Source organism: Balaenoptera borealis, assembly GCF_965194805.1.
Source record: "Balaenoptera borealis genome assembly, contig: HAP1_SCAFFOLD_1245, whole genome shotgun sequence".
In the NCBI taxonomy this organism is placed as follows: Eukaryota; Metazoa; Chordata; class Mammalia; order Artiodactyla; family Balaenopteridae; genus Balaenoptera; species Balaenoptera borealis.
This window is the reverse complement of record NW_028122972.1, coordinates 40,092-63,947: the sequence shown is the minus strand read 5'-3', so window position 1 is coordinate 63,947 and position 23,856 is coordinate 40,092. Positions and strand designations below refer to the sequence as shown.

General features: G+C 45.9%; 1 protein-coding gene across 1 annotated transcript in view; it reads left to right on the top strand.

The window, feature by feature from the left end:
* Positions 1-786: 786 nt before the first annotated feature.
* LOC309621943 (uncharacterized protein) overlaps positions 787-23,856 on the top strand; it is a 59,227-nt gene continuing 36,157 nt past the window's right edge. Inside the window, exons 1-3 of the mRNA XM_082409214.1 lie at positions 787-869; positions 9,209-9,346; positions 21,889-22,026. Coding sequence (XP_082265340.1) covers positions 809-869; positions 9,209-9,346; positions 21,889-22,026 — 337 coding nt within the window. The 5' untranslated portion in view covers positions 787-808. The remainder of the gene's footprint in view (positions 870-9,208; positions 9,347-21,888; positions 22,027-23,856) is intronic.

Here is a 23,856-nt window from a genome sequence, read left to right as displayed (position 1 = left end):
GGCCTTGGGAGCGCCACTGATAGGCTCAGAGGCTTTCTGTTTGTTCTTCCTGGGTTGATCAGAGGGAACCTTTATGACACTTGGCTTTTCCTGCACCTGATTCACCTTAATGGCTCTGGTGTCTTTAGCTTTGATCACGTTGGGACCTTGGGATTGATCAAGATCTTTCAAAGGATTAAAGAGCTGGGGAAGGTGAATATCCTCCGCCAGTGTAGTAATGTCTGCAAGACCACTGCTAGGTTCAATCCCATTTTCAAGTGTCCCTAGGTCCTGACGACTCCGGCTGTTCTCTCCCAGATCAGCATTTTCAGAACCAGGCTGCTCCTCTTGGCTGAGGGGATCGGTGCAGGCCAGCGGCTGGTGAATATCAGGGATTCCTAAAGGGAGTAGTGGAGGATCTTGGTTCTCTGTTGGGATCTGGTAGGCATCCAGAGGCTTTGAAAGCTTGGTTTTGATATCATCCACGTGCTTACTCTCTATTTGTCCCTGGCTTGGAGCTGGAGGCAGGGCCAGGAGACGCCTGGCACTCTGGACTGGAGCTGTCACTGAAATGTCCCCAAGTTCAGATGGTGGGTTACTCTCAAGTATGTGGCTGTTTCTGCTACTGCAGGACTTGGGGAGTTCTTGACTTTGTGTCACACAAAACGTCTGGCTTGGAGGTTGCAATCCCAGGGAATTTTTCATCACCAGGGGGGAGGTCTCCATCCCTACAAAGGGATCAAGGGAGAAGTCAGTCCCTGGTAAGTGAGATGCTCCCCCTAAACACCAACACAGCAGTCGTGTACCTTTCAAGGGGTTCAGGGGCAAGATGGGCAAGGCATTTCTACTAACTCTTCTTAAGGATCATGGACAGTGCCCTATGCTACGAGGTAAGCGGTGACTGTTGTAATTCTTACTGGTGAGCCTTTCCTGTCGCTGATTCTCGGCTCGCTTTGTATTTCATAGGACTGTTATAAGTCCAATACAAAATGAGTCTTATTTTTAAAAACCTGAAATGTTTTACAAAGCCTAGCATTCTCATATAGGGTCCTTTCCATTCTCCCCACTTTCCCGAGAGGCCAAGAACACGTCACACCATGAACTAGGAGAGGGGGTAGAGCCCTTGCTGATGAAATACATCAACAAAGACAGAGTCTTAGCCTGCTTGCTCTCTGGACAGGATCTCGGACCACAAGGTCTTCAATCCTGGTATAAATGAAGGAAGTGAGGACAGTTCAACTGGCACTCTCATAACAAGAGTTCTGAAACACCTTCCGAAGAGACTATAGCAGTAGATGAGGGAAGGGAGTGCTACAGTGTGGCAGTACAGGGGGAACGATCGGCTACAGCAGTGAAAAGTGTGGTACCGATTGGTGTGCTCTCGGGGTTCTTGTACATGTAGCATAGATGACCTCTACAGTGGCCCTCCCACCTTCCCACCTGCATTAGGTGTTCTTTTTTTTGTAATTTATGTTTATGTATTTATTTACTGTTTGAACTTATTTATTCTACGTATTTATTTTTTTGGCTGCACTGGGTCTCTCATTGCTGTGCACGGGCTTTCTCTAGTTGGCGGCTAGCGGGGGCTACTCTTGGTTGCGGTGTGCGGGCTTCTCATCGCGGTGGCTTCTCTTTGTTGCGGAGCATGGGCTGTAGGCACGTGGGCTTCGGTAGTTGAGGCTCACGGGCTCTAGAATGCAGGCTCCGTCGTTGTGGCACATGCGCTTAGTTGCTGCACGGCATGTGGGATCTTCGCAGACCAGGGCTCGAACCCGTGTCCCCCGCATTGCATTGGCAGGCGGATTCTTAACCACGGCGCCACCAGGGAAGCCCTAGGTGTTCTCATAGAGAGTCTAAAAACAGAGGGCACTGAGCGAAGGTAGTGGTTATTAAAGGCTCAGGATCTAAATTCTACCTGCCTCTACACCCCTTCCCAGCTGTCGATTTGACCCCATTTTTGAGTGCCGACCTCATTCTTCAACTTTCTCTGGCGTTTGTTATACTCACCTTGAAAACTTGTTTCTGTGATGCGTTGAGCAGACACAGGGTGGCAGACTGCAGAGGTGGAAGCTGGTGGTCGGATATTTGTGGGCTGAATCTCCTTCAGTCCCATTCCCATTTCTGGTTGCCCAGAGGCCCGACTTCCTGTGTATGACGCCGAGCCGTAGGATTGCGGGCAGGAGCCAAGTTCTCCATACAGTAAAGACCCCAGTGTGCCTTGGTGATAGTAATATACCTGGCTTCCTTCCTGGCAGGGAAGTGGCAGGCGGCTCTGCCCCTGATTTGGAATCTGAGATGGTGTTCCCTGAGCAAGGCTGGCAGAAAGCGATGGATGTAGCGGGACCATGTTCTTGGCGTCTGAAGTTTTATCATACTGGGCTGCCAGAAACATGGAGGAGGCAGCTGTGTGGCGGTCAGTGAGTGCCAGAGTAAAGTCTCCGAGTGAAGAAGAATTCTTTTCAGTGCTTGCTGTGATGTCCCACTCAAGAACACCTGGATAGGAAGCAGCTGAAGTGGAGATCTGGCTGTGGTCAGTAACTCCAGATAACATAGTCGTGCTAGAATGTTGGTAAAGGTAGGCACTACCCATGAGTGTCTGGAAAGGGGTACCAGTAGCCGATGCCGAACTGACGGCAGGGGCAGAGACTCTGGAGAAGTTGCAGACACTTCGTGTTAGGGAAGTTGCATTGCTCACCACAGGAGGAGAATGCTGCAGAGAATTTAGAGTTCCAAGTAGAGATGGATGTTGGAAATTTTCTGTAAGAACAAGAGGGTCATGAAAAACTCAGGGAGGTTGAGAAATTCTCACTACGTTTGAGGAACGGCATCATCTGAAGGTTCTTGCTATCAGGACACCTCTACTATCACTACTTCCTGAGAAACCCAAAATCAGACAGTTAATGATGGCTGTAAGGACTGAGCAGTTTTCCACTCTTCTCTATTCACTGCCTGTGCTCCCATCTTGGGCACAGACGGGCAGAAGAGCCAAGTGGTGTGGTTCAGAGATTGTTCTCTAGGCTGGAAGCAACCTTCTCCCTGCCCTGTCTTTCCCTTCAGCCTGCACTCGTATTGACTTCTATGCTATTTCCTAGACTGGAAGCATTTTAGAACTAGGAGGCCCTTAGAGAACTTCGATGTTCTCAGTCTCATTTCGTGAGTAAGGAAACTGAGGCTCAGAGAGGTCGGGTTGACTTGTTCAAGTTCTCTCATTATGTTAGTATCATTACCAGGTTTCAGAACCTAAGTATCCTGACTTCCTTGCCAGGACTCCACTCTGAGCATGATACTGCCAGAAAGCAGGAGAAATAGAACTTATAATATAGGCATTTTTTTTGTCCATTAGAAAACAGTACGGCTATTACCATTGTCGTCTTCAGTGTCTCCCTTTGCTTGTGCAGTTCCCACGCTATTACCTAGAGGTGACGTACAGCTCAGTCCAACTGGTGAATTGAAAGAGTCATTTTTGCCCTCTTCAAGCCCGGTTTCTCATCCTACCTCAAAATGATTACCCGAAAGTGGATTTCTTAAGTGCTTTTGGAAAGGGAAAAGTTATCTGATTACTTCAGATTCCTCACCTATAAAGTGGTTATAACACCACCACCAATAATAATAGCAGTAATAATTAATAGATGAATAAGCTGATCTATTGCGTATGATTTATATGGAGGAAGATACAATAAGTTCTAGAAAGACAAAGAAAAATCATGACAAGCATATTACGTTAACGAAAAAGAAATCCATAGATATTAATGAAAACTGGGGTATGTGGCAAGTATCGAAGCCTAATGAATTTACTAACAAATGGCATTCTGTACCATCCATGCAATATTATGAAAGTGAATTTTGCCCACTCTATTTTAGTGAATACTATTAACCAGAAGACACGATGGAGGTGATAGAGGTGAATGAATTCCTAGCCAATGCATACAGACAGAGAAGGTATGTCAGTAAAAAATGCATAACAAGCAACAGAATGCAATAAATGTGCATGTATAGGTAGCCACAACACATATAGACAAGTATTTCAATGAAAACCGGTACGAAGCAGACAGCAAAATAATAAGTGTAAAAGAGTTTCATTATTGTGCTCCTTCATATTTTTACCCAGCAAGTAAGAGGTATTAAGCCTAGGAGAAATATATATTTCAATGAATATAGCTTATATAATAAGCAGAAAGGAAGCTTAAAATGTATCAGGAAGGTTTTTGGATTTATCCTAGAACTTAGATTAGAATCATCTTCAGCATCCAAGAAGATGGCATCCCAAAACCTCAAAAAACCATCATGCCTAGAATCCAATTAAAAAAGATTTTCAAATGTAAGAAAATCCACAGGACTCCACAATATGGTTTTCGATAAACGTGGATGTTTGTTTGTTTTGTTTCTTTGGCCGCGCCGCGTGGCCCTGGCCGTGAAAGCACCGAGTCCTAAGCACTGGACCGCCAGGGAATTCCCTAAGTGGGGGGGGGAATTAGAGATGTGGGGCTTGACTTTTTCTTCTTCTTCTTCGGTAGCTAAGCTCTACAAGCGAACGATGGCTGTTGATCAATGTGCTCTCTGTGTTAGGAAGGAAATAACTGTAAAAATGAAAAGCAGCCTTGCCTTAGAACCTACATATCACACCAAGGAAAATAGTCCTTCTGATTCAATTTAGAAGATATCACTTAAAATGTTGAATTGGTGAAATGTCTACCTAGTTTAAAAATTAGAAAGAATAAAACACTGAAAAGCAGCCCCCTAGATAACCACTGTGGTTGCTTGTTTATAGGAGCCATCATTTCTAAAACGTATTTCTAAAATGTTTATATTCAAAACTGTCAAGTGGCCAACTGTATTCAGAGAGGCAATAAAAGAAAGAAAACGGAGTATGACTTTTCTGATAAGCTGCCTTTCCCGGTGATCCCCTGTTCTGGCCTTACTTTCCTTCTTAAGTCTGTTAATGTAAGGGTTTGCTACCATCAACTTGGTTTTGCCCTGCTCTGAGCAGGTTTCCCTCTGTGCTGTTTCTGCTTTAATTGAAAATCTTTGGTTCCCATCAGCATTCCATTGCAAACTCCGTTTTTCTTGAGAGCTCCTCTATGCTTTCCCTCTTCATTCTTACATTTTCTCCCATCTCTTGGTGCCTGTTGGCCTGTGCTAATGAAAACCATCCTAAACTTCCTTACGCTCGACTCTGTGCCTCCCTGTAGAGCCCAGTACTCTCCATCCTCTCTCCCTATTCTCTCTTTTCAACTAGTCGAAATCCTAGTGGAGGGAGACCATTAGAGATGAAACATCTTGGTATATATTGCTAGTTTTCTATGTCCCCTGGCTTTTCTATGTTTCTGTTGAAACACTCTTGAGAAGTGTCTGATTTCGTTTTCTACATGGGTACCCTTTAAGGCTCAATACTGGAAAAGAAGGGGATCAGAGTGATCAACCCAATGTGGTATCCTAACGTAACAGTTAAGGAAAGCAACAGGCTTTGTGAGACAGCCAGTGATTTGTCCAAAGTCACACAGATAGTAAACGTCAAAGTCAAAAGTGAAATTAGGTCTCCAGACTTGTAGTTCAATACTTTCCCTCATTATTCCATGCTATTTTGAATCTCCTACTCAATTTAGGGGCAAAAGAAATCGAACGCAAAACTTTCCAAAGTTTCTTTTCTTACCTGACATGGTCAGAGAAGAGGAAGCATCCACTGCAGGTACAAGGGATGAGGAGACAACACTAGAGGATGTCTGAGTGGCTGCAGCTGAACGGCGCACGTGTCCAGTACAGAGGTCACTGGTTACTGGTCCAAACAGCTCCACGGAAACCCCAAGGCTCTACCAAGTGGTAGTAGGTTTGGGAGGAGAGTGATGTCACAAAGCAGGCAGTTGAAAGGTATGAGAGAGCCAATAGGGAGGTCCGATCCCCAACAGGAAGGCGGGCTTGGGTGAAGAGAGTGTAGGAGAGCTAAAACAACACCTGAGTTTCTGAGCTTTGGGGAGGAGGAAATCCTAGAAGACAGATTTACCTCCCCCAGGCTCTTCCATTAGGGAAATCATTGCCACATTTCTTACAGACGTTCATTAATACACTGAACTAAGAGTTACTTATATTCTACAGAGTATTCTATTTTATGTATCATATACTTAGAGCTATATAGATCTTCTTTAATTAATAATCCTTAGGAAGGAAAGAGCCATCTAGTTTGAACTATTACAGTTGTTCTGAAATCAGATGTGTCTAATGAGTGAACTGATAGCAGCTTTTAAGGAGCCAAAGTAGGGATTAAGAAGCTCTCTTTGTAACTTGGTTCAAAAGTAAGGTGAAGTTTCTTGAGTGTACCTTGTGGAGAATGTTGTGGTCCAAGGCTCTTCTCTTTTAGTTTCTTCTCCTTGACTCCTACCTTCCTTGGGCTGGGCTAGGCTGGGGGCCAGGTTGGACTTGCGACTTAACATTTCTCTTCCGCTTTCTCTTTTTTTTTTTTCTTCCATTATGGGCATTGCTTCGAGGACAAGCCTTGATCTTGCATTGGACGTTACTTCCTGTCAACTTCCAGCAGCAGGAGTCTTCTTTTCAGTGCTTGATGCTTCACGAAATAGACTCTGCCCGTTGGCAGCAAATACCAGAGAGCTAGGAGACAGAGCTGGTTGCAGACCTTTCCTCTTCCAGCCTTTGGTTGCAATTGTTTGGCCCATAATTTGCTAGCTCTAGTTCCTTGGGCCACACAGGTATCCTGCCATCTCCAGCTCTTGTTATATGTGAGAGACATTCTGAACACTGTCCCTTTTTCTTTGCACAGAAGTATATACAGTGTGGCAGTTACTGTAATCTCCTCCGCCTTGCAAACAGCCACTCTAGAATCTTGGACCTCTAGGACTCTCTGTCTTGCATGCTTGGGGGCAAGGCCAAGCAAAATGAAGAGGAGAATAATTAGAGAAAGAGGAGGACGTTGGTGGAGAATTGGGAGCAGGTAAGGTGAAAGGGCACAGGAGAAAAGAGATGCATGTAGACTTTTTGGTTTCTGTGGGAAACAGGTTGACACACTTGGGCCTCATTTGGTATTAACAGAACAGAGAGTTAAAGATCTAAGTAGCTAGATAGTGTGCAGCAACTGCCATGAAGTCTGTACACTGAAGAGAAGAGTCTCACATCTAGTTTTCATTTTGTTTTATGTCATAGTACCTTATTTATAGCATTCACTGGTGTGTTTGTAGAATACAGATGTTTTCAAATGCTCTGGTTTTGTCTACATGGTTATCTCCTTGTCCTGTTTGTAAGGAATCCAACATTGTAAGACATATTGCATGTTTTTCTCTTGACGATTGTTGACCTTGAAGCGTCATGAACTAACTTGAGCTGTTGGATTCTGTGGAGAAACGTTCAAAAGGGTCTGTGAAAAAGGCACTGTGGTGAGTCGCATTATGCACCCGAGCGTAAGGAGCAAGATATCTGCCACCAGCCCAGCTTGGCCTGGATTGCCTCTGTTTTAGTTCCCCTGGTTAGTGCTTTTCTCCCTAACCACTCTTGTGACTGTGATAATGTGAGTAAGGGCGGAGTTGCTAATGATCTATGTGTGAGGTAAGCTGGTTTGAGGGAGGAAATCTATGGACCTAGTCATTTTCCTTGGTGGTAAGCTTTCAGGGGTGCAGAGATGGATCTTCCTGGGGCCTTTTCTGGTCCCAGGAAGATATCGCATAGATGGGACCTCCCAAGACACACATTGAATCTTTAGGCCTGTTTTTCCTATTATGAGGTACGAACGAGTTTCTTCACTGATGGGGATGATGCTTATCTGAGAAGAAATTGTGAAAGGTGGTGTAGTGTAGAGGTGTGGCTTAAGCTTTTAAGTTTTCCTCCAGGTTTTTCCCCTAAGCTTCCTACTTCGGACGGCCTACTTACATGATACTAGTAGGTGATGTCCGGCTAACAACTTCCTAAATATACCTGCAAGCCAGATCAGTGTCTCTTTTCTCTGTATTCCCATGGAAATCAAGAGTCCCGCCGAATTTTCCATCGAAACAGTTGATTTGTGTTGTCTCTAGGAATTCTAAAGGGCGTACCGTTGCTTCCTAACCGGTGTCATTTGGGAGATCCGCCTCTGTACGTTCAAATGATTAATTTTGAGACTTTGCTCATGTGTGCAGTAAACCCTTGAATTCCCTAAGACCTTCCTTTCCTCCATCTCCTACCCCATTAAGCCCGCTTCAGTTCATCTCCTGAATTTCTTTGGAATCTGTCAGCCAGCTCTTCCTCAACTTCCTAATACTGAACTTGCCTGTCTGTTGCGATTAGGTCCTAACTGGTGTCCATATATCTTGTTTCCTTCCAATCCACTCTTCACACAAGAAACCTTCAAAGCAAGTTGGAACGTTGCTCATAAACATCGCTCACAAGCATTGTTTTGAGAATAGAAAACACACTGTTGGCCTTTAAGACTCTGCGTGGTCTAGAATCCTCTCTGCTTCTCTAGCCCCATCTTGTGCCACTTTTGCCCTCACTTTCTATGCTTCAGATACACTGAATTAACCTTAGTTCTCACTCATCTGACAGAAGTCAGTTCAGATACTATTTTTCACTGTGATTCCTAGCATTAAGGAATTTGATTATCAGGTTTTGTATGAGGACTATTTCATCAGGGGTACAGAAGTTCTGGCCATCTCTGGTTTTGGATATCCCTTATTTGTTGAGACCTTTGCGTTGTTTGGTTGCCTTTTGTCTGTTTTCCAGATGGGAAAACAGGAACAAGGGAAGTATAGGTTATTACTAGGTGGGGTTGAACAAGTGGAGCAGCAAACTGCAAAGCAGAAAGAAGAGGGACGTACTATAGAGGGATATGACTTCCATTCTCAAGGCGCCTGCATCCTGTGCAGGGAGACAGCCTAACATAAAATGTGCCTAACAACAAATATATTGACTTCTTACTAAAAATCTCCAGTTCATAGAACCGAGGGGTTTGTACCTTCTCCTTTAAAAGTGATAGTCCTGGGACTTCCCCGGTGGTCCCGTGGTGAAGACTCTGCGCTTCCAACGCAGCAGGCGTGGGTTCAATCCCTGGTTGGGGAGCTAAGATCCCACATGCTGCGCAGCCAAAGAAATTTTTTTCGAACGTTATACTCCTGTATTGTTGGCTTTAGTGGTTTAGATTTTGTTGTACTGTTAAGAAGATTTCAGTTTATTTACCGGGAACAAACAACACATAATGTAAAAATAGTTTCCCAGAAACGATTTCCATCATTCTCTTCCTCCCTTTCTCCCGCAGACTGGTGTTTCACCTTGACAAGTTCTCTGTCATTCCATAGGAAAGCTGTCTGGCTTGGAGGTTGCAATCCCAGGGAATTTTTCATCAGCGGGGAAGTCTCCATCACTACAGAGGAATCAAGGGAGAAGTCAGTCCCTGGTAAGTGAGATGCTCCCCCTAAACACCAACACAGCAGTCGTGTACCTTTCAAGGGGTTCAGGGGCAAGATGGGCAAGGCATTTCTACTAACTCTTCTTAAGGATCACGGACAGTGCCCTATGCTACGAGGTAAGCGGTGACTGCTGTAGTTCTTACTGGTGATCCTTTCCTGTCACTGATTCTCGGCCTTCTTTGTATTTCATAGGACTGTTGTCAGTCCAATACAAAATGAGTCTTATTTTTAAAAACCTGAAATGTTTTACAGAGCCTAGCATTCTCATATAGGGTCCTTTCCATTCTCCCCACTTTCCCGAGAGGCCAAGAACACGTCACACCATGAACTAGGAGAGGGGGTAGAGCCCTTTCTGATGAAATACATCAACAAAGACAGAGCCTTAGCCTGCTTGCTCTCTGGACAGGATCTCGGACCACAAGGTCTTCAATCCTGGTATAAATGAAGGAAGTGAGGACAGTTCAACTGGCACTCTCATAACAAGAGTTCGGAAACACCTTCCGAAGAGACTATAGCAGTAGATGAGGGAAGGGAGTGCTACAGTGTGGCAGTACAGGGGGAACGATCGGCTACAGCAGTGAAAAGTGTGGTACCGATTGGTGTGCTCTCGGGGTTCTTGTACATGTAGCATAGATGACCTCTACGGTGGCCCTCCCACCTTCCCACCTGCATTAGGTGTTCTTTTTTTTTGTAATTTATGTTTATGTATTTATTTACTGTTTGAACTTATTTATTCTACGTATTTATGTTTTTGGCTGCACTGGGTCTCTCATTGCTGTGCACGGGCTTTCTCTAGTTGGCGGCTAGCGGGGGCTACTCTCGGTTGCGGTGTGCGGGCATCTCATCGCGGTGGCTTCTCTTGTTGCGGAGCATGGGCTGTAGGCACGTGGGCTTCGGTAGTTGAGGCTCACGGGCTCTAGAATGCAGGCTCCGTCGTCGTGGCACATGCGCTTAGTTGCTGCACGGCATGTGGGATCTTCGCAGACCAGGGCTCGAACCCGTGTCCCCTGCATTGGCAGGCGCCACCAGGGAAGCCCTAGGTGTTCTCATATAGAGTCTAAAAACAGAGAGCACTGAGAGAAGGTAGTGGTTATTAAAGGCTCAGGATCTAAATTCTACCTGTCTCTACACCCCTTCCCAGCTGTCGATTTGACCCCATTTTTGAATGCTGACCTCATTGTTCAACTTTTCTCTGCCGTCTGTATACTCACCTTGAAAACTTGTTTCTGTGATGCGTTGAGCAGACACAGGGTGGCAGACTGCAGAGGTGGAAGCTGGTGGTCGGATATTTGTGGGCTGAATCTCCTTCAGTCCCATTCCCATTTCTGGTTGCCCAGAGGCCCTACTTCCTGTGTGTGACGCCGAGCCGTAGGATTGCGGGCAGGAGCCAAGTTCTCCATACAGTAAAGACCCCAGTGTGCCTTGGTTACAGTAATATACCTGGCTTCCTTCCTGGCAGGGAAGTGACAGGCGGCTATGCCCCTGCTTTGTTCGTGGGCCTCCTGATCCAGCAGTTCCCTTGGCTCTGCCCCTGTCGTCAGCTGCCCCTAGGATAACTCTGAGCCCTAGCCACTTCTCTGGTAGATTTCCCTATTCCCCCACTACAGTCACACCTGAATAAGGCAACTCAGACCTTTCAGAGATGTGTCCTGAACCTCTTGTTTTCTGAAATACCTATCTGGTGGTTGTGAGACTTAAGGCCAGCGTCCCCGAGAGACTTTTTCTATTTCTCCTAGTAAACCTAGACTCATCTTCTGTCACCTTCAACTCTACTCCAATTGTGTTCTTTCAACCCAGACCTCTGACCCTGCTTTTTACTTCTGCCATTTCATCCTCGCTCCTGCTTCCTTTCCTAAATCCATACGTCTCTTTTGGCCTTCCTAGCCCTGGGCCAAGTTCCTTCCTCTTTGCTCAGTTTTTACCCCTTTCCTTCATTCTCCCATCCAACTTTCAGTCCTTCCTTTCTCACGCCCCAGTTAGCAGCATCTGAAAATTCGAAAGGTTTGTTACTCGTCTATTAATTGTATTCCATTTACTTATTCAGTTCTATACCTGTCTTACCTGTGTATGGAAGAACAGCTGGTAGCCAAGGTGGCACCAAGAATCCTAGCAGCTCTCACTTGACGTATCCGTAGTAGTCGGCAATTTCCATTTCGTTTTCCCTCTCGGTGAAAAATTGCAGCTTGCCCGAAGAGGTGTATCTGGCAGCATTCTCCCGTTGTTGTTGAGCCCGCCTCTTCATGGCCTCTCGCTCTGGCCTCTGCTCTTGTTCGATGGGCTTTGACATGACTGGCTCAGGCACGTTGGGTTCCCTCCATGGAACTCGTTGCTTGCTGAAGTCTTGGAGTAGAAAGTGGGTTTGGAGCTTGGGTGGGGACTGGCGCTTATTCACAGCAGGGGGAACAGGCTCCCGCTGGAGAGGAGCGCCAGATGAAGTTTTGGAGGGTGCAGGCCTAGGAGCAGCAGACTGAGGGACACGAGGCTGGGTATGGTTGGGCCAAGCCGGTTGGGTTGGGTTGGTCACAGTTGGCTGAGCTGGTTTGGCGGGGCCTGGCAAAGAGGCAGGAGCTGGCTGGGATGAATTGGCTGCAGCAGGTTGAGCTGAGTCAGTAGAACCAGGCTGGGCACGGTAAGCCCCAGCAGGCCGATGTGAGGCCAGAGACTGTGGCCTCCGAGGAGCGGGTCGAGCTTGAGGCTTGTCCCAGGCAGAAAAAGGCAGAGGTATCAACTTGACCTTCCCAGGAGGAGGCCGCTCATACTGGGCTGGAGACGGACACTCTGTTTCAGCACTGCTGTCTGGTTTCTGGGCTTGGACTTGCGTTTTCTCAGGACCCTTCCCCTCACGTGGGGTATGCCGCCATGGCTGGATAGCTGGGGGTGGCTGGGGGTCTTTGGGGTTGCTTGACTTTCCCAAGAGCCGACAGGAAGAGCGCCCAGTTTTCGTCTCATTCTTCTTCCCCAGCGCATGAAGAACCTTCACAGACTCCAGCATGCGCACGCCAAGGGAGGTTCGAGGCTTTTGAAAGCTCTGTTGGAGAAGCTCAGTTTGGTGTTCCTTTCGCTTCGTGTGGGGGATTGCTGGCTTCTCTTCTGCCTTGACTTTGTTCCCTGACTGCTTGTTCTCCTCAGCCTTGTTTCTCCCTCTGGTCCTTTTGGTCTTTTCCTGCCCGTGGCTCTTAGTTTTGCTGATCTTTCTGGATGCAGCTTTCTGAGGTTTGCCTTGAGAGTGCTTGGCCGTGTTCACAGGAGCCCTGTCACTGACTGCAGCGTGGCATATAACCACTTCTCCCCCTAACAGGCACTCTGGATTCTTTGGCTGGATTTTGGCCTTGGGAGCGCCACTGATAGGCTCAGAGGCTTTCTGTTTGTTCTTCCTGGGTTGATCAGAGGGAACCTTTATGACACTTGGCTTTTCCTGCACCTGATTCACCTTAATGGCTCTGGTGTCTTTAGCTTTGATCACGTTGGGACCTTGGGATTGATCAAGATCTTTCAAAGGATTAAAGAGCTGGGGAAGGTGAATATCCTCCGCCAGTGTAGTAATGTCTGCAAGACCACTGCTAGGTTCAATCCCATTTTCAAGTGTCCCTAGGTCCTGACGACTCCGGCTGTTCTCTCCCAGATCAGCATTTTCAGAACCAGGCTGCTCCTCTTGGCTGAGGGGATCGGTGCAGGCCAGCGGCTGGTGAATATCAGGGATTCCTAAAGGGAGTAGTGGAGGATCTTGGTTCTCTGTTGGGATCTGGTAGGCATCCAGAGGCTTTGAAAGCTTGGTTTTGATATCATCCACGTGCTTACTCTCTATTTGTCCCTGGCTTGGAGCTGGAGGCAGGGCCAGGAGACGCCTGGCACTCTGGACTGGAGCTGTCACTGAAATGTCCCCAAGTTCAGATGGTGGGTTACTCTCAAGTATGTGGCTGTTTCTGCTACTGCAGGACTTGGGGAGTTCTTGACTTTGTGTCACACAAAACGTCTGGCTTGGAGGTTGCAATCCCAGGGAATTTTTCATCACCAGGGGGGAGGTCTCCATCCCTACAAAGGGATCAAGGGAGAAGTCAGTCCCTGGTAAGTGAGATGCTCCCCCTAAACACCAACACAGCAGTCGTGTACCTTTCAAGGGGTTCAGGGGCAAGATGGGCAAGGCATTTCTACTAACTCTTCTTAAGGATCACGGACAGTGCCCTATGCTACGAGGTAAGCGGTGACTGTTGTAATTCTTACTGGTGAGCCTTTCCTGTCGCTGATTCTCGGCTCGCTTTGTATTTCATAGGACTGTTATAAGTCCAATACAAAATGAGTCTTATTTTTAAAAACCTGAAATGTTTTACAAAGCCTAGCATTCTCATATAGGGTCCTTTCCATTCTCCCCACTTTCCCGAGAGGCCAAGAACACGTCACACCATGAACTAGGAGAGGGGGTAGAGCCCTTGCTGATGAAATACATCAACAAAGACAGAGTCTTAGCCTGCTTGCTCTCTGGACAGGATCTCGGACCACAAGGTCTTCAATCCTGGTATAAATGAAGGAAGTGAGGACAGTTCAACTGGCACTCTCATAACAAGAGTTCTGAAACACCTTCCGAAGAGACTATAGCAGTAGATGAGGGAAGGGAGTGCTACAGTGTGGCAGTACAGGGGGAACGATCGGCTACAGCAGTGAAAAGTGTGGTACCGATTGGTGTGCTCTCGGGGTTCTTGTACATGTAGCATAGATGACCTCTACAGTGGCCCTCCCACCTTCCCACCTGCATTAGGTGTTCTTTTTTTTGTAATTTATGTTTATGTATTTATTTACTGTTTGAACTTATTTATTCTACGTATTTATTTTTTTGGCTGCACTGGGTCTCTCATTGCTGTGCACGGGCTTTCTCTAGTTGGCGGCTAGCGGGGGCTACTCTTGGTTGCGGTGTGCGGGCTTCTCATCGCGGTGGCTTCTCTTTGTTGCGGAGCATGGGCTGTAGGCACGTGGGCTTCGGTAGTTGAGGCTCACGGGCTCTAGAATGCAGGCTCCGTCGTTGTGGCACATGCGCTTAGTTGCTGCACGGCATGTGGGATCTTCGCAGACCAGGGCTCGAACCCGTGTCCCCCGCATTGCATTGGCAGGCGGATTCTTAACCACGGCGCCACCAGGGAAGCCCTAGGTGTTCTCATAGAGAGTCTAAAAACAGAGGGCACTGAGCGAAGGTAGTGGTTATTAAAGGCTCAGGATCTAAATTCTACCTGCCTCTACACCCCTTCCCAGCTGTCGATTTGACCCCATTTTTGAGTGCCGACCTCATTCTTCAACTTTCTCTGGCGTTTGTTATACTCACCTTGAAAACTTGTTTCTGTGATGCGTTGAGCAGACACAGGGTGGCAGACTGCAGAGGTGGAAGCTGGTGGTCGGATATTTGTGGGCTGAATCTCCTTCAGTCCCATTCCCATTTCTGGTTGCCCAGAGGCCCGACTTCCTGTGTATGACGCCGAGCCGTAGGATTGCGGGCAGGAGCCAAGTTCTCCATACAGTAAAGACCCCAGTGTGCCTTGGTTATAGTAATATACCTGGCTTCCTTCCTGGCAGGGAAGTGGCAGGCGGCTCTGCCCCTGATTTGGAATCTGAGATGGTGTTCCCTGAGCAAGGCTGGCAGAAAGCGATGGATGTAGAGGGACCATGTTCTTGGCGTCTGAAGTTTTATCATACTGGGCTGCCAGAAACATGGAGGAGGCAGCTGTGTGGCGGTCAGTGAGTGCCAGAGTAAAGTCTCCGAGTGAAGAAGAATTCTTTTCAGTGCTTGCTGTGATGTCCCACTCAAGAACACCTGGATAGGAAGCAGCTGAAGTGGAGATCTGGCTGTGGTCAGTAACTCCAGATAACATAGTCGTGCTAGAATGTTGGTAAAGGTAGGCACTACCCATGAGTGTCTGGAAAGGGGTACCAGTAGCCGATGCCGAACTGACGGCAGGGGCAGAGACTCTGGAGAAGTTGCAGACACTTCGTGTTAGGGAAGTTGCATTGCTCACCACAGGAGGAGAATGCTGCAGAGAATTTAGAGTTCCAAGTAGAGATGGATGTTGGAAATTTTCTGTAAGAACAAGAGGGTCATGAAAAACTCAGGGAGGTTGAGAAATTCTCACTACGTTTGAGGAACGGCATCATCTGAAGGTTCTTGCTATCAGGACACCTCTACTATCACTACTTCCTGAGAAACCCAAAATCAGACAGTTAATGATGGCTGTAAGGACTGAGCAGTTTTCCACTCTTCTCTATTAACTGCCTGTGCTCCCATCTTGGGCACAGACGGGCAGAAGAGCCAAGTGGTGTGGTTCAGAGATTGTTCTCTAGGCTGGAAGCAACCTTCTCCCTGCCCTGTCTTTCCCTTCAGCCTGCACTCGTATTGACTTCTATGCTATTTCCTAGACTGGAAGCATTTTAGAACTAGGAGGCCCTTAGAGAACTTCGATGTTCTCAGTCTCATTTCGTGAGTAAGGAAACTGAGGCTCAGAGAGGTCGGGTTGACTTGTTCAAGTTCTCTCATTATGTTAGTATCATTACCAGGTTTCAGAACCTAAGTATCCTGACTTCCTTGCCAGGACTCCACTCTGAGCATGATACTGCCAGAAAGCAGGAGAAATAGAACTTATAATATAGGCATTTTTTTTGTCCATTAGAAAACAGTACGGCTATTACCATTGTCGTCTTCAGTGTCTCCCTTTGCTTGTGCAGTTCCCACGCTATTACCTAGAGGTGACGTACAGCTCAGTCCAACTGGTGAATTGAAAGAGTCATTTTTGCCCTCTTCAAGCCCGGTTTCTCATCCTACCTCAAAATGATTACCCGAAAGTGGATTTCTTAAGTGCTTTTGGAAAGGGAAAAGTTATCTGATTACTTCAGATTCCTCACCTATAAAGTGGTTATAACACCACCACCAATAATAATAGCAGTAATAATTAATAGATGAATAAGCTGATCTATTGCGTATGATTTATATGGAGGAAGATACAATAAGTTCTAGAAAGACAAAGAAAAATCATGACAAGCATATTACGTTAACGAAAAAGAAATCCATAGATATTAATGAAAACTGGGGTATGTGGCAAGTATCGAAGCCTAATGAATTTACTAACAAATGGCATTCTGTACCATCCATGCAATATTATGAAAGTGAATTTTGCCCACTCTATTTTAGTGAATACTATTAACCAGAAGACACGATGGAGGTGATAGAGGTGAATGAATTCCTAGCCAATGCATACAGACAGAGAAGGTATGTCAGTAAAAAATGCATAACAAGCAACAGAATGCAATAAATGTGCATGTATAGGTAGCCACAACACATATAGACAAGTATTTCAATGAAAACCGGTACGAAGCAGACAGCAAAATAATAAGTGTAAAAGAGTTTCATTATTGTGCTCCTTCATATTTTTACCCAGCAAGTAAGAGGTATTAAGCCTAGGAGAAATATATATTTCAATGAATATAGCTTATATAATAAGCAGAAAGGAAGCTTAAAATGTATCAGGAAGGTTTTTGGATTTATCCTAGAACTTAGATTAGAATCATCTTCAGCATCCAAGAAGATGGCATCCCAAAACCTCAAAAAACCATCATGCCTAGAATCCAATTAAAAAAGATTTTCAAATGTAAGAAAATCCACAGGACTCCACAATATGGTTTTCGATAAACGTGGATGTTTGTTTTGTTTCTTTGGCCGCGCCGCGTGGCCCTGGCCGTGAAAGCACCGAGTCCTAAGCACTGGACCGCCAGGGAATTCCCTAAGTGGGGGGGGGAATTAGAGATGTGGGGCTTGACTTTTTCTTCTTCTTCTTCGGTAGCTAAGCTCTACAAGCGAACGATGGCTGTTGATCAATGTGCTCTCTGTGTTAGGAAGGAAATAACTGTAAAAATGAAAAGCAGCCTTGCCTTAGAACCTACATATCACACCAAGGAAAATAGTCCTTCTGATTCAATTTAGAAGATATCACTTAAAATGTTGAATTGGTGAAATGTCTACCTAGTTTAAAAATTAGAAAGAATAAAACACTGAAAAGCAGCCCCCTAGATAACCACTGTGGTTGCTTGTTTATAGGAGCCATCATTTCTAAAACGTATTTCTAAAATGTTTATATTCAAAACTGTCAAGTGGCCAACTGTATTCAGAGAGGCAATAAAAGAAAGAAAACGGAGTATGACTTTTCTGATAAGCTGCCTTTCCCGGTGATCCCCTGTTCTGGCCTTACTTTCCTTCTTAAGTCTGTTAATGTAAGGGTTTGCTACCATCAACTTGGTTTTGCCCTGCTCTGAGCAGGTTTCCCTCTGTGCTGTTTCTGCTTTAATTGAAAATCTTTGGTTCCCATCAGCATTCCATTGCAAACTCCGTTTTTCTTGAGAGCTCCTCTATGCTTTCCCTCTTCATTCTTACATTTTCTCCCATCTCTTGGTGCCTGTTGGCCTGTGCTAATGAAAACCATCCTAAACTTCCTTACGCTCGACTCTGTGCCTCCCTGTAGAGCCCAGTACTCTCCATCCTCTCTCCCTATTCTCTCTTTTCAACTAGTCGAAATCCTAGTGGAGGGAGACCATTAGAGATGAAACATCTTGGTATATATTGCTAGTTTTCTATGTCCCCTGGCTTTTCTATGTTTCTGTTGAAACACTCTTGAGAAGTGTCTGATTTCGTTTTCTACATGGGTACCCTTTAAGGCTCAATACTGGAAAAGAAGGGGATCAGAGTGATCAACCCAATGTGGTATCCTAACGTAACAGTTAAGGAAAGCAACAGGCTTTGTGAGACAGCCAGTGATTTGTCCAAAGTCACACAGATAGTAAACGTCAAAGTCAAAAGTGAAATTAGGTCTCCAGACTTGTAGTTCAATACTTTCCCTCATTATTCCATGCTATTTTGAATCTCCTACTCAATTTAGGGGCAAAAGAAATCGAACGCAAAACTTTCCAAAGTTTCTTTTCTTACCTGACATGGTCAGAGAAGAGGAAGCATCCACTGCAGGTACAAGGGATGAGGAGACAACACTAGAGGATGTCTGAGTGGCTGCAGCTGAACGGCGCACGTGTCCAGTACAGAGGTCACTGGTTACTGGTCCAAACAGCTCCACGGAAACCCCAAGGCTCTACCAAGTGGTAGTAGGTTTGGGAGGAGAGTGATGTCACAAAGCAGGCAGTTGAAAGGTATGAGAGAGCCAATAGGGAGGTCCGATCCCCAACAGGAAGGCGGGCTTGGGTGAAGAGAGTGTAGGAGAGCTAAAACAACACCTGAGTTTCTGAGCTTTGGGGAGGAGGAAATCCTAGAAGACAGATTTACCTCCCCCAGGCTCTTCCATTAGGGAAATCATTGCCACATTTCTTACAGACGTTCATTAATACACTGAACTAAGAGTTACTTATATTCTACAGAGTATTCTATTTTATGTATCATATACTTAGAGCTATATAGATCTTCTTTAATTAATAATCCTTAGGAAGGAAAGAGCCATCTAGTTTGAACTATTACAGTTGTTCTGAAATCAGATGTGTCTAATGAGTGAACTGATAGCAGCTTTTAAGGAGCCAAAGTAGGGATTAAGAAGCTCTCTTTGTAACTTGGTTCAAAAGTAAGGTGAAGTTTCTTGAGTGTACCTTGTGGAGAATGTTGTGGTCCAAGGCTCTTCTCTTTTAGTTTCTTCTCCTTGACTCCTACCTTCCTTGGGCTGGGCTAGGCTGGGGGCCAGGTTGGACTTGCGACTTAACATTTCTCTTCCGCTTTCTCTTTTTTTTTTTTCTTCCATTATGGGCATTGCTTCGAGGACAAGCCTTGATCTTGCATTGGACGTTACTTCCTGTCAACTTCCAGCAGCAGGAGTCTTCTTTTCAGTGCTTGATGCTTCACGAAATAGACTCTGCCCGTTGGCAGCAAATACCAGAGAGCTAGGAGACAGAGCTGGTTGCAGACCTTTCCTCTTCCAGCCTTTGGTTGCAATTGTTTGGCCCATAATTTGCTAGCTCTAGTTCCTTGGGCCACACAGGTATCCTGCCATCTCCAGCTCTTGTTATATGTGAGAGACATTCTGAACACTGTCCCTTTTTCTTTGCACAGAAGTATATACAGTGTGGCAGTTACTGTAATCTCCTCCGCCTTGCAAACAGCCACTCTAGAATCTTGGACCTCTAGGACTCTCTGTCTTGCATGCTTGGGGGCAAGGCCAAGCAAAATGAAGAGGAGAATAATTAGAGAAAGAGGAGGACGTTGGTGGAGAATTGGGAGCAGGTAAGGTGAAAGGGCACAGGAGAAAAGAGATGCATGTAGACTTTTTGGTTTCTGTGGGAAACAGGTTGACACACTTGGGCCTCATTTGGTATTAACAGAACAGAGAGTTAAAGATCTAAGTAGCTAGATAGTGTGCAGCAACTGCCATGAAGTCTGTACACTGAAGAGAACAGTCTCACATCTAGTTTTCATTTTGTTTTATGTCATAGTACCTTATTTATAGCATTCACTGGTGTGTTTGTAGAATACAGATGTTTTCAAATGCTCTGGTTTTGTCTACATGGTTATCTCCTTGTCCTGTTTGTAAGGAATCCAACATTGTAAGACATATTGCATGTTTTTCTCTTGACGATTGTTGACCTTGAAGCGTCATGAACTAACTTGAGCTGTTGGATTCTGTGGAGAAACGTTCAAAAGGGTCTGTGAAAAAGGCACTGTGGTGAGTCGCATTATGCACCCGAGCGTAAGGAGCAAGATATCTGCCACCAGCCCAGCTTGGCCTGGATTGCCTCTGTTTTAGTTCCCCTGGTTAGTGCTTTTCTCCCTAACCACTCTTGTGACTGTGATAATGTGAGTAAGGGCGGAGTTGCTAATGATCTATGTGTGAGGTAAGCTGGTTTGAGGGAGGAAATCTATGGACCTAGTCATTTTCCTTGGTGGTAAGCTTTCAGGGGTGCAGAGATGGATCTTCCTGGGGCCTTTTCTGGTCCCAGGAAGATATCGCATAGATGGGACCTCCCAAGACACACATTGAATCTTTAGGCCTGTTTTTCCTATTATGAGGTACGAACGAGTTTCTTCACTGATGGGGATGATGCTTATCTGAGAAGAAATTGTGAAAGGTGGTGTAGTGTAGAGGTGTGGCTTAAGCTTTTAAGTTTTCCTCCAGGTTTTTCCCCTAAGCTTCCTACTTCGGACGGCCTACTTACATGATACTAGTAGGTGATGTCCGGCTAACAACTTCCTAAATATACCTGCAAGCCAGATCAGTGTCTCTTTTCTCTGTATTCCCATGGAAATCAAGAGTCCCGCCGAATTTTCCATCGAAACAGTTGATTTGTGTTGTCTCTAGGAATTCTAAAGGGCGTACCGTTGCTTCCTAACCGGTGTCATTTGGGAGATCCGCCTCTGTACGTTCAAATGATTAATTTTGAGACTTTGCTCATGTGTGCAGTAAACCCTTGAATTCCCTAAGACCTTCCTTTCCTCCATCTCCTACCCCATTAAGCCCGCTTCAGTTCATCTCCTGAATTTCTTTGGAATCTGTCAGCCAGCTCTTCCTCAACTTCCTAATACTGAACTTGCCTGTCTGTTGCGATTAGGTCCTAACTGGTGTCCATATATCTTGTTTCCTTCCAATCCACTCTTCACACAAGAAACCTTCAAAGCAAGTTGGAACGTTGCTCATAAACATCGCTCACAAGCATTGTTTTGAGAATAGAAAACACACTGTTGGCCTTTAAGACTCTGCGTGGTCTAGAATCCTCTCTGCTTCTCTAGCCCCATCTTGTGCCACTTTTGCCCTCACTTTCTATGCTTCAGATACACTGAATTAACCTTAGTTCTCACTCATCTGACAGAAGTCAGTTCAGATACTATTTTTCACTGTGATTCCTAGCATTAAGGAATTTGATTATCAGGTTTTGTATGAGGACTATTTCATCAGGGGTACAGAAGTTCTGGCCATCTCTGGTTTTGGATATCCCTTATTTGTTGAGACCTTTGCGTTGTTTGGTTGCCTTTTGTCTGTTTTCCAGATGGGAAAACAGGAACAAGGGAAGTATAGGTTATTACTAGGTGGGGTTGAACAAGTGGAGCAGCAAACTGCAAAGCAGAAAGAAGAGGGACGTACTATAGAGGGATATGACTTCCATTCTCAAGGCGCCTGCATCCTGTGCAGGGAGACAGCCTAACATAAAATGTGCCTAACAACAAATATATTGACTTCTTACTAAAAATCTCCAGTTCATAGAACCGAGGGGTTTGTACCTTCTCCTTTAAAAGTGATAGTCCTGGGACTTCCCCGGTGGTCCCGTGGTGAAGACTCTGCGCTTCCAACGCAGCAGGCGTGGGTTCAATCCCTGGTTGGGGAGCTAAGATCCCACATGCTGCGCAGCCAAAGAAATTTTTTTCGAACGTTATACTCCTGTATTGTTGGCTTTAGTGGTTTAGATTTTGTTGTACTGTTAAGAAGATTTCAGTTTATTTACCGGGAACAAACAACACATAATGTAAAAATAGTTTCCCAGAAACGATTTCCATCATTCTCTTCCTCCCTTTCTCCCGCAGACTGGTGTTTCACCTTGACAAGTTCTCTGTCATTCCATAGGAAAGCTGTCTGGCTTGGAGGTTGCAATCCCAGGGAATTTTTCATCAGCGGGGAAGTCTCCATCACTACAGAGGAATCAAGGGAGAAGTCAGTCCCTGGTAAGTGAGATGCTCCCCCTAAACACCAACACAGCAGTCGTGTACCTTTCAAGGGGTTCAGGGGCAAGATGGGCAAGGCATTTCTACTAACTCTTCTTAAGGATCACGGACAGTGCCCTATGCTACGAGGTAAGCGGTGACTGCTGTAGTTCTTACTGGTGATCCTTTCCTGTCACTGATTCTCGGCCTTCTTTGTATTTCATAGGACTGTTGTCAGTCCAATACAAAATGAGTCTTATTTTTAAAAACCTGAAATGTTTTACAGAGCCTAGCATTCTCATATAGGGTCCTTTCCATTCTCCCCACTTTCCCGAGAGGCCAAGAACACTTCACACCATGAACTAGGAGAGGGGGTAGAGCCCTTTCTGATGAAATACATCAACAAAGACAGAGCCTTAGCCTGCTTGCTCTCTGGACAGGATCTCGGACCACAAGGTCTTCAATCCTGGTATAAATGAAGGAAGTGAGGACAGTTCAACTGGCACTCTCATAACAAGAGTTCGGAAACACCTTCCGAAGAGACTATAGCAGTAGATGAGGGAAGGGAGTGCTACAGTGTGGCAGTACAGGGGGAACGATCGGCTACAGCAGTGAAAAGTGTGGTACCGATTGGTGTGCTCTCAGGGTTCTTGTACATGTAGCATAGATGACCTCTACGGTGGCCCTCCCACCTTCCCACCTGCATTAGGTGTTCTTTTTTTTTGTAATTTATGTTTATGTATTTATTTACTGTTTGAACTTATTTATTCTACGTATTTATGTTTTTGGCTGCACTGGGTCTCTCATTGCTGTGCACGGGCTTTCTCTAGTTGGCGGCTAGCGGGGGCTACTCTCGGTTGCGGTGTGCGGGCATCTCATCGCGGTGGCTTCTCTTGTTGCGGAGCATGGGCTGTAGGCACGTGGGCTTCGGTAGTTGAGGCTCACGGGCTCTAGAATGCAGGCTCCGTCGTCGTGGCACATGCGCTTAGTTGCTGCACGGCATGTGGGATCTTCGCAGACCAGGGCTCGAACCCGTGTCCCCTGCATTGGCAGGCGCCACCAGGGAAGCCCTAGGTGTTCTCATATAGAGTCTAAAAACAGAGAGCACTGAGAGAAGGTAGTGGTTATTAAAGGCTCAGGATCTAAATTCTACCTGTCTCTACACCCCTTCCCAGCTGTCGATTTGACCCCATTTTTGAATGCTGACCTCATTGTTCAACTTTTCTCTGCCGTCTGTATACTCACCTTGAAAACTTGTTTCTGTGATGCGTTGAGCAGACACAGGGTGGCAGACTGCAGAGGTGGAAGCTGGTGGTCGGATATTTGTGGGCTGAATCTCCTTCAGTCCCATTCCCATTTCTGGTTGCCCAGAGGCCCTACTTCCTGTGTGTGACGCCGAGCCGTAGGATTGCGGGCAGGAGCCAAGTTCTCCATACAGTAAAGACCCCAGTGTGCCTTGGTTACAGTAATATACCTGGCTTCCTTCCTGGCAGGGAAGTGACAGGCGGCTATGCCCCTGCTTTGTTCGTGGGCCTCCTGATCCAGCAGTTCCCTTGGCTCTGCCCCTGTCGTCAGCTGCCCCTAGGATAACTCTGAGCCCTAGCCACTTCTCTGGTAGATTTCCCTATTCCCCCACTACAGTCACACCTGAATAAGGCAACTCAGACCTTTCAGAGATGTGTCCTGAACCTCTTGTTTTCTGAAATACCTATCTGGTGGTTGTGAGACTTAAGGCCAGCGTCCCCGAGAGACTTTTTCTATTTCTCCTAGTAAACCTAGACTCATCTTCTGTCACCTTCAACTCTACTCCAATTGTGTTCTTTCAACCCAGACCTCTGACCCTGCTTTTTA